Raw genomic sequence first — 17,205 nt, 5'->3', positions numbered from 1 at the left:
CCTCACACGTGATTTTCTCGCAGGAAACAACATAAACTCACTTCTGCACCAACCCTACTCACCAGATTTGGCTTCTGCAGACTTCACCTCTTCCCAAACATTAGATCCAACTTAAAGGTTGCTGTTTTGACATTGCGTTACACTCTTATTTGAAAACATTTCATAAACCTTCTTTGTCTGTATTTTCTATCCCCTATCTTCTCCTCACCAGGGCGTTGCCACACATGCTGGACACCCTCCGAGCCAAACAAGTTTATCTTGTTTTATTTTATCAGACCACAGAATTGGTTCCAGTAATTCATGCACTTGGACAGGCAGTCTTTAGCAAACTGTTTGAGGGCTTTCTTGTGAGCCAGCTTTAGGAGAAGCTTCCTTTTGGGACGACGGTCATGCAAACCAACTTCTTGCAGTGTACGGCGTATGGTCTGAGCACTGACAATCGGACCTTCCACTTCTACAACGTCTAAAGCAATGCTGGCAGCACTCATGCGTATGTTTTTTTTAAGCAGATTCTGCACCTGACGTACAGCATGAGGGCTCAACTTCTTTGATGGACACTTGCGAGGCCTGTTCTTAATGGAACACATTTTGGAAAGCCTCTATGACCCTGGCCACTGTACTGTAACTCAGTTTCAGGGTGATACTAATCTTCTTACTACTACATGTTGTACATCCAGTAGTCATTGGAAAGGACAGCTCATAAAAAATACTTTCGTAAATTACATAAAAAATTATCAGGACACCAAACCAGGTTTTAATTGCCAGATGTATGTATCATGGCAGATTTTGGTGCTTGTTTTAAGACTTTTAAGGTGTATCAGTAAAACAAATGTTTAATAATTTTTAAAAAATTCGGTAGAGTTTTTTTTTTTTATATCTGAGTAAAGAAGAGACATTACGAATAAATGTGTTGTGTTGAAGGTTTTAATTTGGCCTCTTCTATATTTATTTCTTTTCATATCTTTAATAAAAAACGGTCAAACAAAAATGCGTGCTGCATTAATTGCGTGTTAATAAAATTCCACCGTCGATGAACTCCACAATATCCTCCTCAGAGTCAGGCACGTTGTACATCCATCTTTCCCAATCTGTTCCATCTCTGATTGTGATCTCTGAAGGAGCCCCTGAGACACATGGTGTCTAATCACACTCTACGCTTCATGAGATGAAAGAAACCAAGGAGTTACAACGTCTGCGAGTCACCCGTGTGTATTGTCTAGTATTTATTACTAGTTTTCTTTTGATCAACACTTGCTTTCTGTTGCATCATGGACTGAGAGTGGCTAAATGATAGTAAGACAGCAATCAAAGACATTCACTTGATTCCAGAGTAGATCCAGAGAGCCTGATGGAAGACGTTTGTGTGATTTTATGAGGAATAACAATAATTATTGGAAAATGCATTTAACAGAAAACCTGACTGATAGAAAATAAAATGTCTTATACCAATTAATTAACAATAAGTACTGAATGACCATTGGTTTGAAAATAAAAGGCTGACATGTGCACAGAACTGAACACTGCGTGAGACCTAGATGATCTCTCTGAGACTATTTGCTGTCACAAGTCTGAGTTTGAGGAGGTTTTTGTTTTGTTTTGTTTTGTTTTTTTGCTTTGGTGCAAATGTTCATTATTTGAGGGAACTTCAGCTTCCCACTGACCTGAGCTTTCTGCCCATTTGCAACTCTGCTGGAGATCTACAACACTGTAATGGTGCAACGCTGTAAATGAGCACAACAAGGATTCTCTTCATGCAGTGTCGTTTCCTTCAGCAAATGTATGCCCGGTTTTCAGTTAAACCGTTCAAATATGTGTACACATGACTTCACATGATTCCTTGAACCCAACTCTTAAATGCTTGACAGTGGGTATTGCCAGTTTAAAAACCATACAGTACATGTGCAAATCATTAGTATGTGTTTTTTTGTATTTTTACAATAGCTACCGTATACTTCTTGTTAGTCTTTTATTAATCATGTGCAAACCCAGCTAATAAACAAATCTCCCAAGTGGATGATAAAGAACTGAACTAAACTGAGTTGTCTCTATTCTGCGAAATTTCATTGACCGGGGTTTTTGCAGGCTTTGCTTTTTAAAGCAAACAAATTTCTTCATATCATTTCTTCATATCCTGCAACTTTCTGCATTTGCAGGCTCAATTCATTTCTTCTAAGGTTTCTGGACTCTTGACACCTTTGTGTAGTCTGCATGAATTTGAACATCTTGTGTATGTGTAACGGTTGCAAACACCACTCCAGAATCCAGTTTTGTGCTCACATATATTGTGTAAATATATATATACATATATATACATATACATACAAAGATGTTCACCAGATTCTATACGTCTTTTTGCATTTTTAGACAAAATACCTTTGCTATATGTGAGCTCCTGAACGGCAATCAATAACTTGTTACGTACTTATTTCTAGCTCCTGTACATAGGAGTATACAAGTTCTGTTTCTTTATGTGAGTGTACACATTGCAATCATCACACAGTCGAATACATAACAGTAGAATTATTTTCTCTTATGAATGAGCATAATTCCGTGTACCATATTGAATCAAGATCAGTGAACATTTTCCACAACGTCCGCAAAACACATCATTCACGATCATCTCTTTGCCTGCTGGGAGCTCAGCACATGATATTGTTGTAAGTGTGACAAATGAGCTTAAAACTAACGCTTTATTTTTCTCCATAACACCCTGTCCTCCACATTTGCCTCTTTCAAGGGTGTCCTCCCTCACCACATCCATAAACCTCCTCCTTGGCCTTCCTTTTTCCCTCCCTCCAGCTCCATCCTCTACATTCTTCTAATGATATACCCCATGTCCCTCCTCTGCACATGTCCAAACCATCTCAATCTCCTCTGACCTTGTCTCCAAAACATCCTACCTGCACAGTCCATCTAAAAAAGTCATTTCTAATCCTGTCCATCCTCATCACTCGCAGCATCTTCAACTCTGCCACCTCCAGCTCTGCCTCCTGTCTTTTTGTCAAATCATTTTGAACAGTTATTGGTCTATAGTTAGAATGATGAGGACCGGAGAGTAGTATCAGGATGAATTGGCAGGATTTGAGGATGAGAGGCCTACAGCATTGGAAACATGTCCAAACAGCTTGATCGAGACTCTTTAAGATACGGATGCATCTCATGGGACAGCATTATATACAGTACACCCAAGAAACACTAAAAACAGGCTATCCTGAAGTGGCCTTCTATGGAATATCATCTCTGTAAAGAGTGAAACCTGCAAGCTGTAGAAGACACCCCCCTTAAAACCTGACTAAACTGAAGAAAGTTACTCATCAAGAGTGGACCAGACTACTTGGAGACAGGTACAGAGGTCTCACTAAGAGCTACAGAAATCATTTGTTAGCAGTGATTTCTGCTAACAAGCCTCTAAATTGCATGAAAACAGAATATTGGGTTAAGGGGATTAAGGGTCCTTTTTTTTGGTGCAGAGGGGTGCCAACAGTGTCAGGCCGAGCATTTCATGCCTATCCCTTCAACGGTGCCTGAATCAATTCACCTCCTAATACCATCGTGATGATGCAACAGCTATACTGTAGAAACCAGAAAAATTATGCAGAAACACAGTATAACTGAGCTCGGTATCACAGACAGGTAACTCATACAGTGAGAATAAATGACATTACTAAATCAAGAAATCTAATATACACAATTCAACAAGTCTCCTTTCACTGTAGCCACAGCTGCCTCATCACCATACATCATCTCTAGCAGAAGCATAAAAATTTACATCATAAAATGTCTCCGGGTTTATAGTGCATTTTTGTGCATTTTTTCTGTGCATTGCTTTTTTTTCTGGGGGAAAAAGATTAACAACTGTTTTGAACTGTTTTAGATGACCTTTCCTCAGGATGTCTAGATTTTCTTGAAAAGTCTGTCTTGTAAATGTGTCTGCAATCAAATTAATTTCTTCACCTGTGGCCGACATTGTGGAATGAAAGGCTATTAAATCCACATGAATTTATTTGAGCTTGTGCAGTTCACTACGGATGCGGATTGCGAGCTCTGACTAGTGCGCTTTCTGACTATCCAATTATAGGCGGCCTTGGAGTAGGACTATGAAATTATGAAAATGGACTATTGGGAATAATTTTATACATATTAATGGACAAATATATATATAAACATGTAAGTCATCGTTTCTCAGAGAAGACCTTGCTGGCCCTGACGGCTCACCACTGGGTGCCAACAAATTTGTCCACGTCTGTATTTACAGTACTGTAAAGGTCCCGTAGCTACTGCACACTTTCTATGCATTTAGTTCAATTCCATAAGACAACCATGTTATGCCTATGTCATGCCTTACCTCATTACAGCTAAGCCGCATGATTGTTTCCTCAAAAAAAAAGTCCTTTGCTTTTTCACTTTTACTTCAGCCTACTCTTTTTCCCTCTCTTTTTTGTCTTTTACTTTGAGGTTATTTAAAAAGTAGAACTTATGATCAAGGCTGTAATACCACATATATCTTACTTTATTCATAGTAACCTACCCTCTGGTATAGTGTCATTAGATTCTAATACAGTTAAATCCAACAATGTAGATACAAGTGTCCTCTCTGCTAGAAATAATTGGTTGCCTCTCAAGGCTCAAAGTCCATGTACAATTTGTAGGAGCCATTACAGTCTATTACAGTCTTTTGACATTTGACCTCATCTTGTATGCATATACAGGTATTAGTATTCTATGATTATCAATAGCATGATCCTGGTTTATCACCTATTACTGGCATGATAAACATTTAATAATTAAAATAGTTTTAGCTTATGCTGTTTCAGATCCTCTAAGCTGTCTGTACGCACTTCTTTCCAGTTCACATGGTTCCACTTGGCCACAAGTTTCTTTGTTATTCTGTGTACAAGATGCATGCAGCGATGATTGAATAATTCATAAGAGTCTAAAACAGCATGGTTTAGCAGCACTACCCACTCTGAAAGAATTTAAAAACAACCACATATATCTGGGTCTTTATGTGAACATTTGAAAAATGCAATTAAATTATGAACCAAAATGCTAAACTGTAACCAATGGCTTCAGGTTCCGCAAGGAACAAGGTTCAGAGGCAACACTGCACAATGAACAGGCAAAACTTTATGGCCATGGATCAGGCATAACATTATGACCGTCTGCCTAATATTGTGTTGGTCCCCCTTTTCCTGCCAAAACAGTCCTGACTCGTCAAGCATTAACAGCATGATTTTTTTCAGCAATTTGAGCTACAGTAGCTTGTCTGTTGGAGCACATGGGCCAGACTTCGCTCTCCACGTGCATCAATTAGCCACCCGTGACCCTGTTGCCGGTTCCTCTGTTTCTCACTTGGATCACTATTGATAGATGCTGACCACTGGAGACAGGGAACAGCCCACAAAATTGCAGTTTTGGAGTTGCGCTGACCCAGACGTCTAGCCGTCAGAATTTGACCCTTGTCAAACTCGCTCAGATCTTTACGCTTGCCAATTTTTACTGTTTCTAACACATCAACTATGACAAAATGTTCGCCTGCTGCCTCATACTGTATATCCCACCCACTAACAGCTGCCATAATGAAGAGATAATCAGTGCTATTCACTTCACCAGTCATAATGTTATGCCTGATTCGATTTTTTACTTCTAAATGCTGAAAGGTCATTAATTCCCAATCAAATCAGTAAAAAGATTATCATAGCAAGAAGGAAGCAAATGAAATAATTAAATGTATTATTAAACGTATAATTATGCAGGAAACTAACAGAGAACGCTATCCTATGTGTAAATGACCAAATATTAACAGAACAATATATGGATTCAGTACATTTGCATGGAATATTGTTAATATTATATTAAGAACACTTGCTATAGGTAAACTTTAGCATATAGGACAGAGCCTCTGTACATAATTGAGCCCACACATTTTTCTACTACAGCTGACTCTTGCCATTTCGCTTCAGGCTTCTCTCTTTATCAGCTAAATCCATATTACTAAAGACTCCAGGACACCTAGACACACTGCCACACACACACTCTTTGTGCTCGGCAGTGTTGTTGCCTCGGGTGCCTTTGCTATCTGGATTAAAGTGAGATTTCACTCCTTACCCTCTAGGGTAGTCTCGGGCTATTTGGCTGCCTTGTTAATAAGAAGCCAAAGCCCGCTGCCAGGCGGTGTGACATTTCTTCACCTCAGGGGTAATCTCAGTCACACAAACAAAAGAGAAAAGATGAATGAAAGGGCTGTCGGAGTTGGCAACTTATTGGAAATGGATTTGTGAGAATATCCCATGCAGCAATGCAGCACTAGCTGGCAGGTTAGCAGTGTCCTGTTTCTTTATCTTTGTTACTGAAATGTAGTGTATGCAGGGTTTTGAGTGTCATTAATTTTTTTTTTTTAGAAAGAAAAATTGTGAATGCCCCTTTTTTTTATCAATCTGGCAACGTAGATCTTGAAGTAAAGCTGGCAGTTTTTATCATGTAACCTTTCAAATCCAGTACATTGTTTCTTTAAGGTGTTGTTTAAAAGCACTACTCCATACAAAAGGCCATTATCGCACATATTTTGCTGTATCGTTAGTACAACTTAGCTGAAATATTTAGGAGAGCTAGCATTCATAGCAAAGATATTATTTTGGTATTTCTTGTGAAGCAGCTTCGTGACCGTGTTCGTTTGTTACCAGCACTAAACAAATAATGATAATTCAGTTAAAAAAATTTAAAAAACAAGTTTACTTATGAATGGGTTCCTACTAAAAAAAAAAACAAGTAAAAAAATAAACAACACGCTGACCCATGAGACTGGTTCCACTCCTGTCAGGAATCTGAGGTTACAGTGTAGAAGAATCATCTAATTCAGTTAATTTTACCCCCAAAACTGCCATTTGCTTGATATTTTTTGTTTTTCACACCATTCTACATAAACTAAGGAGCAGATTCTGAATAACCCCTATCAGCCTACATTAATGAGAACACAGAAAGTTAGCAGAAAGGTGGAGCCTCTATGGATCAGACTTCATTGTCTGGCTCGTCCCACAGACTCTCGATCAGATTGCGATCCGAGGGAAGTTGGAGCCTCTCTTGGTTGATTTTGAAGAAGCTTGATGTGTTTTACATGCACAGAATTCACACCACTATTATAACAGTACTCATGGGTTCATACCCCAGCACTTAACTCTCTCTGCTCTAGCGGTGCTGTATCATGGCTGATCACAGCTTCTTAACATTGTGTAGGTCCCCTGTTTGCTGCCAAAACATTACTGACCCGTCGAGCATTAACAGCATCAACTTCTTCAGCTATTTAAGCTACACGTGCATCAATGAGCCTTGGCTGCCCATGACCCTTTTGCCGGTTCACCACTGTTTCTTTCTTGACCACTTTTGATAGATTCTGACCACTGCAGACCAGGAACAACCCACAAGAGCTGCAGTTTTGGAGATGCTCTGACCCAGTCGGCTAGTCATTACAATTTGTTCAGTGTCAAATTAGCTCAAATCCTTACACTTGCTCATTTTCCCTGCTTCTCACACATTAAATTTGAGGACCAAATGTTCACTTGCTGCATAATATATCCCACCGACTAACAGGTGCCATGATGAAGGGAGAATTTAGGGTTAGGATTCAGGTTATTATGTTATGATGTCATAATATTATGTCTGGTCGGTGTATATGTGACAAGTCAAAGCCTATTTACAGACCTACCGATCACAGGTTATGTTGTAAAGCTAAACAATATGAGCCTTTAGAGTTGTTTCTTTGGTCTCAGATTCAATGCCTAATGTTTTTAGTGTCTTCCAAGATTCTCTGTGACTATGGATAAGTCAATAAGCTTCTCATGGCTTTCCACTATGGCATGAGTGGAGGACAAGGAGCTACAAAGGCTACTTTTGCATTTGAGAACACTACATATCAAGATGTGTACTGAATTCAGTTTCCAATAACTACTATAATATTAATAGTGATAATGATTATTTTTTATTATTACTGTTATTATTATTATCACAATTAATTTCGATCTTTAATCATAGTTTCAGGTGAATCAGTGACTGATCTTTTTATTATCACCAAAAATTTCAATATTTTGCATTTTATATTTTAGAAAAAGTTGTGATCACTTATTCTCTGCTGAAAGTTATAACAGAAACATTATTCGTTCTTATGAGGTATCACCACACTGAGCCAGAGCACAGATGTAAAGCTACATCTTCCAATACAAGAATCATTTCCATTCATACACACATGCTCAATAAATGTAATAAATCAATTGCATGTCTCATAATTATAAACTGCACCATTACAGTTCAAGTCCAATAGATCAAACTTGGACTAACAAAGAAAACATGGGACTCATTCATAATGTAGTGCAACAGCCTGTGGGATATACACACATATACACACGAATACACACACATGCATGCAAGCAAGCCTTCCTCGACTTACCATTTGTGAGCTTCACGTCTCATTTTCAGATCAGCTCACTGTATGCATGTGTCTATATCCGTTCTTTGACCAGCGTGCATCAGAACTAGCCTTTCCACTTCCATCAGCAGCAAGAGCTGCTTTAGCAAGCACTAAAAACCCTCAGTCCAGATGGAGGCAGCGGAGAGATAATGGGAGAGAGAGTGAGAGAATGGAGGGAGGGAGAAAGGGAGGGAGCAGGGAAAGGAAACAGCACAGAGGAAAAATAAAAAAGAAAGCAGCTTACCTAATGACACGTGTCGCTCCGTCAGAGGCCTTGCACAAAATAGAAAAACAGAGATCAGTGGTTACACCTTTTCTTCTGCTCGTTTAGCTGCATGCCACATCAGTTGCTTATAAGTAGTGCTTATATGTATTAAACAATTCTTATCAAACATTTAATTACACACAGATCATTCATTTGTGCTGCCAAACAGATATTTGGGCAACTGGGATTACAAAATGGTAGGACAAATCAGGACTTATGATTGATAGAATAACATGATATTACAATGATTGTGTACTATATTAGAGAAGATTGATATGTGCTTTTTAACATCCCATTCCACATTTAGTCTTCATTTGCTCCTATAATAACCGCCACTCCTCTGGGAAGATGTTCCACTAGATTGCGGAGTATAGTCTTGGTGGTCATGGATATTTGTGCTCATTCACCCAGAAGGGTGTTAGTAAAGTAAATTGTCTGGTAAAGTCTGAAATTAGCGCTCCGATTCATCCCAATGATGTTCAGTAGGGTTGAGCTCTATAGCAGGGGAATCAAGATCTTTCACTCCTATGTAAAGCATATCTTCAGCATGCTGGCTTTGTGCACAGGGCCATTGTCATGCTGGAACAGGTTTGGGTCTCCTATTTTAAGCGAAGAGAAATTTTATGCTTCTGCATTCAAAGGCATTCTTTACAACTGTATGGTAAAAGTCTGGGGAATAACAAAATATGGCTGGAAAAGTCAGGTGTCCCAATACTTTTGTCCATAAAGTGTATATAATGAAAGAAGCTAATTTTATATGATTTCAATAATGATGCTCTATTTAAAATACAACATTTTGCTCCAATGAAATCTCTGTATCAGTATGACCCCTAAGCATATGGAGTTCTGGATGATGTGGGAAAACAGTATGATAGCTTCAAACACACACACACACACACACACACACACACACACACACACACACACAGAGACACGCAAAATAGAATGACTCATTGTTGTACCGACAGTGATCATTTGCTAGGCTGCAGTGTGCTTATTCATGAGGCAGAGCCAACTTGAACAAAATCTGTAGTAATGTTTTGCCCATAGTAGAGAAACCAAATGTTCCCCAAGCCAAGGATTTATAGTGAACAAAAAAGCATATCACAATAAAACAACACACTTAAACTTGAGGCACGTTCCGCTCTTGTGAGCCAAGCAACAAGACTCTGAGGCTTCAGTGGGTACAGAATCACCCAAACTGCACATAAGAGGGCATATTATGTGTCTATTTCTCCCTCAGATGTTCGTCACTTTTATTTCTTTGTTCACACAGACAGCAAATCATAAATTTAGTTAAGTACTTCTGACTTCTAATGCATAGCCCTTTCACAAACAGGTAGAAGTTCTGACATCTGTCATTTTCTAAATAATATAAGTACAGGTAGTCTTGTACTTACGATGGAGATATGTTAAGACGACCCCCTCATAAGTAAAAATAAAAATATTATAATGGTGCTATGACTGTGACAGCCTGATTTATAATACATTTTTTACTTTTTTTCACCACCAGTAAGAGACATACTTGCGCGATTGGAAGACATGCTTTTATCACTTAAATTGCTGTTTGAAACGGAAAAAAGAAATACACACTGAGACAACTTTACTCCGTCGACCACTAGTGAGAGTGGGGCAACTCACAGGGCAAGAAATACGCTCATCCCAGCTACGCTGCTGCCAGTTGCATGAAATTTATTATATTTTTTATAATTTTGTTGTATTGCTCTCGCCATCGTAAGATTGAAAAATCGTAAGTCGAACCATCGTAACTCGGGGACCATCTGTATAGCACATTTACTAATAATTATATAGAAATAACTTGTTTTTTTACTGATGCAAATATTTTAAAACTATGCATTGCTATACAAATGACAACTTCTATCCTGTGTGTGTGTGTGTGTGTGTGTGTGTGTGTGTGTGTATATATATATATATATATATATATATATATATATATATATATATATATATATGTATACACACACACACACACACACACACACACACTTTCATAGCACCTACTGGCTCATGTAGCCATGGTTACAAAACATCAGAGAGCAAGTGTACTTTTTCAATGGATTCCCCCTGAGAAATGCACCCCTAGCATTCAGTGCAGTAGATCAAATCAATAACACGCGTGTTCACGTAACCTTGTTTACACAAATACAAATAGTTCAAAACCAAATTCGTCTATCCACCCACTGTCATGTCATGCAATATTTAGTGTAACAGCCAATTTGGCAGTGTGATTCGTTTAAATTTTTTTGGTATTTTAATAGGACAGGAAATGCTTTGATATGTTCTATTTAATTCCATCCACAAGGCTGTTGTGGAGTTTACACAAGGTTTCCAGTAGGAATAGCCAGAACATCTATTTTGTGTCACTTGTTTGCTGAGCAAAGGCTGAGTTAATTTATCAGGATCAAGACAAGAATACATTCTGAAAAGACTTGGGATCCTATACATCCAATATCTTAGTACAAATACTAAGAACGTTTAAACGCTCCAGACATGGCAAGTGTCTGTTTGCTTTGTCACTGGGAATATGATGGGAAAATTGTGTTTGTGCATGTTTTTTGGTCTTCCTTGGGTTTCCTTCCACCTCCCCAAAACCCAAACTCCTAATGGTTGGATTAGTTTTTCTAAGATTTCTTTCATATTTATATGTGAATGTGTGTTCCCATCCCATCCCATCCCTGGTGCATCCCGCACACTCACTATTCCAGGGATAGAGATATAGAGCCACCACAATCCTTACCTGGACCAGGGTGTAAAGATATAACTGAAACATTACAGATGGAAGTTAATTCCAGATTGAATAAATGAAACAAAGCGTATTCTTATTTATATCCTTTTGAATGGATCACAAAATCATTCGTAAACGGTTCAGCAAAAGCAGTAATGGAAAGCAGGGGAACAACCAACCGTGGGGTAGATTTTTTATGTTATTACACAGGGCCAAGCATCATGTACTTCTGGGCACATGAGCACATTTGTGAGCAATAGTCTGCAATGATTTGTTTGTTTTCTCAATAAATCTCTGTCAAAAAAAGTGTTTTCAGGGTATTTTTCTTCCATCACAAGATTATTGAGCTGTGTGCATGTTTTATAGACAGTTCGCCAGTGTAGTATTTTAATCACCATCTTCTTCGCTTCCCAGTAAATGGAAATGGTAGCTCAGTGGTTAAGACCATTGACTTGAGTTTAAATCCCAGCACCACCAAACAGCAACTGCTGGGTTCTTGAAAAGGACCCCTTAACCCTCAACCCCCCTTAACCCTCCATTACAAAAAATGCACAAATTAGTTAAGTTGCTCTAGATACACTCACAGCAAAGATTAAAAATATCTTCAAGTAACACTTGCCAAAATGCACAATGAAAAGCATGAATATAAATGTGCTTGATTCTTGAGTTTTGACACACAGCTAATTAGTACTTACTAAATTACTGTAAACTATCCTGGGTGAGGATGAGCTGTCCAGGGTCCTTAGAATGCAGTCTTCCTTAACCGAAACCCCCTTCTGTTGTTTTCCTCCAACCGCGTTTTTTTGCCCTAGGTTGGGACTAATAAACAGCGATGTTCTCCCTGCCTTGTCCTTTTCTCTTTGCTGTTCCTTCTTTTTATTTTGAACTTTGGTAGATTTTTGCTCATCTTCTGTCTGTACACTGACCTTTTTCCTTCTTTGTTCCCTGAATAGTGTTTCTTTAGGCACCCTGTTTGGAGACTCTGTGGAATCCAGCACTTTGCAGCTTGGCATGCACTTTTTCCACTGGGTCACAAATGGAACAGTGTTACTCTTTTTGGATTCCCAGAAGCTGGGTAGAGGGTCTTTATTTAAACCAACGTGAGAGCTAGAAAGTGTTGACTGTTGAGAGGAAAGTGAAGAGGAGAAGGAAAAACTGGCCAGAGACGACGGCAGACTTGGAACAGATGCCTCTTTCTGGCGTACTAAACCAAAAGCTTGTAGACTCTCAGGATCCAGGACTCTGCAGGTTACTTCGTTGAGAAATTGAGAAAATTTGAGCTTGGCTTCTATTTTCTGTTCGAACTGTGCTGAAACAGCAGAGCTGTAATGACTGGAGTTCTGGCTCGGCACATTGACTTTATATTCCATGGGTCCTTTCTCTGAGGTTTTTTGGCTTTCTGGCTTTCTTTCGCTGTGCTGGCGGTCCGAGATCTGGTGGCCAGACTCCGAGTCACTCGCCAGTTTAGGCCGACTGCCTGAGCTGGCACGGACTCTAAAGACCTCCTCGCTGTGCTGCTTGATAGAGCTTCGCAGTAGACAGGTGGCTCCTGAGCTCCAACTGTTTGTGTCCCAACTGTCATCTTCACTTGATCTTCCGCTTGGCAAACTTGAACTGGAGTTACTGAAGCTAGTGCTGGAACTGTGGAAATTGGTAGGCGCATTACACAAGCCAGGTTTGACGCTTTGAATTGCAGAAGAAGAAGAAGATCTCTTGAGGTTGTGTAATGAGTCTTTTAAATTGTGCAATGAGTTCTGTAGGCTTGAGACTGAGCTCTTTAGTCTGACTGCTGATTCCTTGTTACCCAGAATGGATCCAGGTGCATGTAGTGTAGAAAGCGTTTCCAGTAAGGTAGGAGATGAGAGACTTGATGAACAGTGTGGAAGTGGGTCCTCCTCTAGGTCACTCTGCCATGCCAAAAACACTGGACAGGAAGCGATGGAAGAACACGAGCCACGATCCTGCCTGTTAAACAACGTTTTGAGTGGTTCCTGGGTGGCGAGAGAGCCATTGTTAATGATCCCTGGACCTGGTTTTGATAATCCTTTCTGCATTTTTGGTTTGGTTTAAAGGCCACACGTCAAAGAGTGTGTCGAAAAGGAAGTGCAGCATGGTGAGTTGCACTGCACAGATTGCTTTTTCGCTTTCCCGCCCCTTCCCTTGCCATCATTCGCCCTAAATGGATTTTGCTGTCTCTGCCATGGCTCTGACTGTGAGGCTGACACACTTTCTCAACCACTCACCATGTTCTATCAGTGCCAATACGTAGCAATCGGTTCGTTACATACACACGCCGACCTACATTCTACACGATATCTTTTTGTATAATAAAAGCTAAAAGTGGCCAAAAGATCCTGCTCTAACTGTCAGCTTTCCAGGTCACTTGCCTCGTAATGCAAGGTATTGATCTTTGATACCACGTGATAGAGGTTAGTCATGGTGCCGAATCTGAGCACCACAAATCAATTATTTATTGGAATTGTGTTATTTGCAGTGCCATCTCTTTTTCATGTGACATATAATCATTTATATCTTTAGTTTCACCTGTAGATTATGACAATTAACTAATTGTATGGGCAAATCGTATTAATCTACTTGTATACAGATGTTTATGTGAACTACAGACAGACCAGGTAAGTTTTTGCTCACACTTTCACACCTTTATTATTGCTGCAATACTTTCTTTTGAAGTATATTTACCCAAATAGGATTATTTGTGATGATAATGCCATCTCAGGGAGTTTTTCCGTGCCACAGACACCACTGGCTCGCTCAATAGGAATACACCTACAATTATAAGGAACAAACCTAAAGGCAGTGAACATTCTTTCATTAATTTTTATAACTGCTTTATGTCTGTAAATATTCTTTAAGACAATGTCCCCTGTCAAAAGCACTATACAAATAAAATTGTAATAACTTGAATTTACTCAGTGGTGTAAAGTGTTTGAATAAATGTACCTTGTTACTGTACTTAAGCAATTTTTTGGCTGCTTTCTATTTTTTTAGCTACTTTTAAATTTTCTATTCTATCATCGCTATTTTATTTGTCCATTGAATACTATTGGTGCTTTTACTTTGGGGCACAAGACTGTAATTTTATTTGTTAATTGAAGACACCTTTTTGAAACATTGCTTTACTACTTTGTTTAATTTTTGTGTTGATTTTGGTTAATGCAGTGTCAAGGTGTAAAATTCGGTTTGAATTTTAGGAAATAAAACAAACTGTTTTTGGTTTTTTACTAACATGTGTCTTGGTGTCGACAACCAGTGCATCTCGGAGCCTATGTTTAATATGAGTCAAATACACAAGTACTGTTCAAATCAGTTACTCGAAGACTTTTACTCACGTCATATTGGAATTGGTAACTTTGTAATGGACCTATACTTTTACTCAAGTTTGATATTCAGGTTCTCTTTTCACCTGTGAATTAAATTAATGAGATGTCATGCTTAACAGAGCCAAACACTTCAGAAATTGAAAAATAAAGCCCTGGTGTGAGTTTTTGAACACACACTGTTCAATAAGTAATTCTGGCAAATTAAATTCTGCATGTATTACAGTGCCCTCTGGTGCTTGTGTACATTTCCTGGTTTTAGCTTCTTTGCATTTTTCTCCCCTAAAAAATCATTTGAACACATAATACTGGTCTAATACTGTATATGTATAAAACAAAAAAAAGGAATTTGTTATGTCAACACTTGACATAAATGAATTTTTAGAAATATGTGTGTAGTAAATGTAGATATGTGTCTTTTTTCAGAAGGAATCTCCAGATCAGGAGATCAAACCTGCTACATTATTGCTATTATTATTGTTTATTCATTATAATTTCTATAGCACTTTTCACAACAGACACTGTCTCAAAGCAGCTTTACAGAAATCAACAGTGAAGGTAAATGGTGTGTTTATCTCTGATGAGCAGTCATGGCGACTGTGGCAAGGAAAAACTCCTTTAGATGTTATGAAGAAGAAACCTTGAGAGGAACCAGACTCAAAAGGGGAACCCATCCTCATTTGGGTGACATCAAGAGTGTGATTATAGTCTTTAAACAATACAGTACACTGGAGAGTGAGAACTAACATGAGCACTGCAGTATAAGATTATGAGTAATGTTCTTTCTACAGCTGGTAAGGGTACTGCTGATTATTCTCTAGCGCTTATTATATATAAGTAATAACAGGAACTCGTTTCATGGACATTTCATACCATTTCATCATATCTGTAAGTGGAAAAAGCTGTAATGTGATGGAAAATTGCTGTGGCACGGGGTGTCACATGGACCCTTTAACAGCTCCAGGGCCCTGGACTTAATTCTGAACTTCTGAAATACCTAGAGTTTTTTCTATTGTTCTTGTGTTTGTGTTTACCTTTGGGGTCTCTGGATTCATCCTACTCCTAAAAAAACAGGAGGTGGGCAGGTTGGGTATGAATGAGTGAGTAAATGTGTGGGGAAATATGAATGCCCCAAGCAGGGTAAAATTCGTCTAGCCTCTGCTCAGGTTTACTGGGGTAAGCTCTGGATCTACTGCAAATCTACTGGATCTACTCCTCACCAGCAAGAAGCAGTTACTGAAAGGAACGAGTGCTTCAAGAGATTGTTCTCTCCTTGTGAGTTCAGTCCAGAGAGTGTGTGAAGTAGTTCAGGGTCTGTATGTGTGCGCTTTTTTTTTTTTTTAAAGAAACCTAGATTGTGTGGCTGTGCTTTGTACTGTTGCCATGTCAACAGCCTCCTGCATATACATGTGAAGTGGGATGCTTTACAGAACACCAGAAGGAAAAAGAATCACATTCAATAATGATACAGAGACTAGATCCAATTTAATAGGAGCTTCTCGGTTTGTTTATGTGCTTTATTAGTAAAGCTTGCCTCTGAAGTTAAAAATGTATTTTTATGGAACTTTTTTTTTCACAACTTTGCTTCATTTAACGTTAACATGAACATTAATAATTCCCAAAATGTCCAATTTGTATAGATTTAGTACAGAATCAGTAGGCCACAACATTTGCATATCATTATTGAATGATAAACATATAAATAAACCATCATTTTTATATCACGGGCAACGGCAGTCGCAAATCTCAGAAGTCTTCAGCTTTGAGTGCATGGAATATTAATACTTCGGCATTAGGGATTATATCTCTTCATTTCAATTCATTAACATGGGAATTAACTGCTCTATGAAATGGACCACTAATTGCTTTAATCCTTTAATAGGTTTCAGCGTTGGATGAATCCAATTTGAATAGAGCGTCAAAGGCATTTGATCATAAAATATCTAATAAACTTCAACTGATACCAGATCAGTAGATTCTACAGTGAGCCTCTGCTGCCCATATCAATTGAATAAATATATAATTTAAGACGCATATGCAACACCAAATCTAACATGCAGCACGGACACACGACAAAGGTTAATTGCCTACTTTGAGAATTCCAAGGCTCTGTCCTCAAGGGATCACTATGCTGTGTAACCTGGTCACTTGCTGAAGAAGAGGCATTTATCTCACTCAAGCACAAATTCACTTCAATTTTTCTTCAACAGCCCGATCCACCCCTTCCATTCACTGTGGAGGTGGAGGTGGATGTCTCCAGGATAAAAGTAAGGGCTGTAAGCTCCTAATAGGCAAGGAGGCAAGCTCCATCCTATCACTCTATTTTTTTTTTTTTTGTTTCTTTGTTTTGAAGAAGCTGTCAGCAGCCAAAAATAAACCACCGTGTGGGCAACTG

At 38.7% G+C, this 17,205-nt stretch overlaps 1 protein-coding gene across 2 annotated transcripts in view; it reads right to left on the bottom strand.

Moving 5' to 3' along the window:
* Window positions 1-13,356, bottom strand: part of LOC124389943 (brain-enriched guanylate kinase-associated protein-like) — a 32,412-nt gene extending 19,056 nt beyond the window's left edge. The window contains exons 1-2 of one of the 2 annotated variants that reach the window (XM_046855551.1): window positions 12,168-13,356; window positions 8,706-8,734 (exon numbers count right to left, since the gene is read on the bottom strand). In XM_046855551.1, the coding sequence (XP_046711507.1) occupies window positions 8,706-8,734; window positions 12,168-12,842 (704 nt within the window). In that variant the 5' untranslated portion in view covers window positions 12,843-13,356. Of the gene's footprint in view, window positions 1-8,440; window positions 8,614-8,705; window positions 8,735-12,167 lie in introns of those variants that run through there. The other variant, XM_046855552.1, reaches the window with a different exon arrangement.
* Window positions 13,357-17,205: the final 3,849 nt, after the last annotated feature.

Source organism: Silurus meridionalis, chromosome 8 (genome assembly GCF_014805685.1).
Source record: "Silurus meridionalis isolate SWU-2019-XX chromosome 8, ASM1480568v1, whole genome shotgun sequence".
In the NCBI taxonomy this organism is placed as follows: Eukaryota; Metazoa; Chordata; class Actinopteri; order Siluriformes; family Siluridae; genus Silurus; species Silurus meridionalis.
This window is presented reverse-complemented; position numbering and strand designations above follow the sequence as displayed.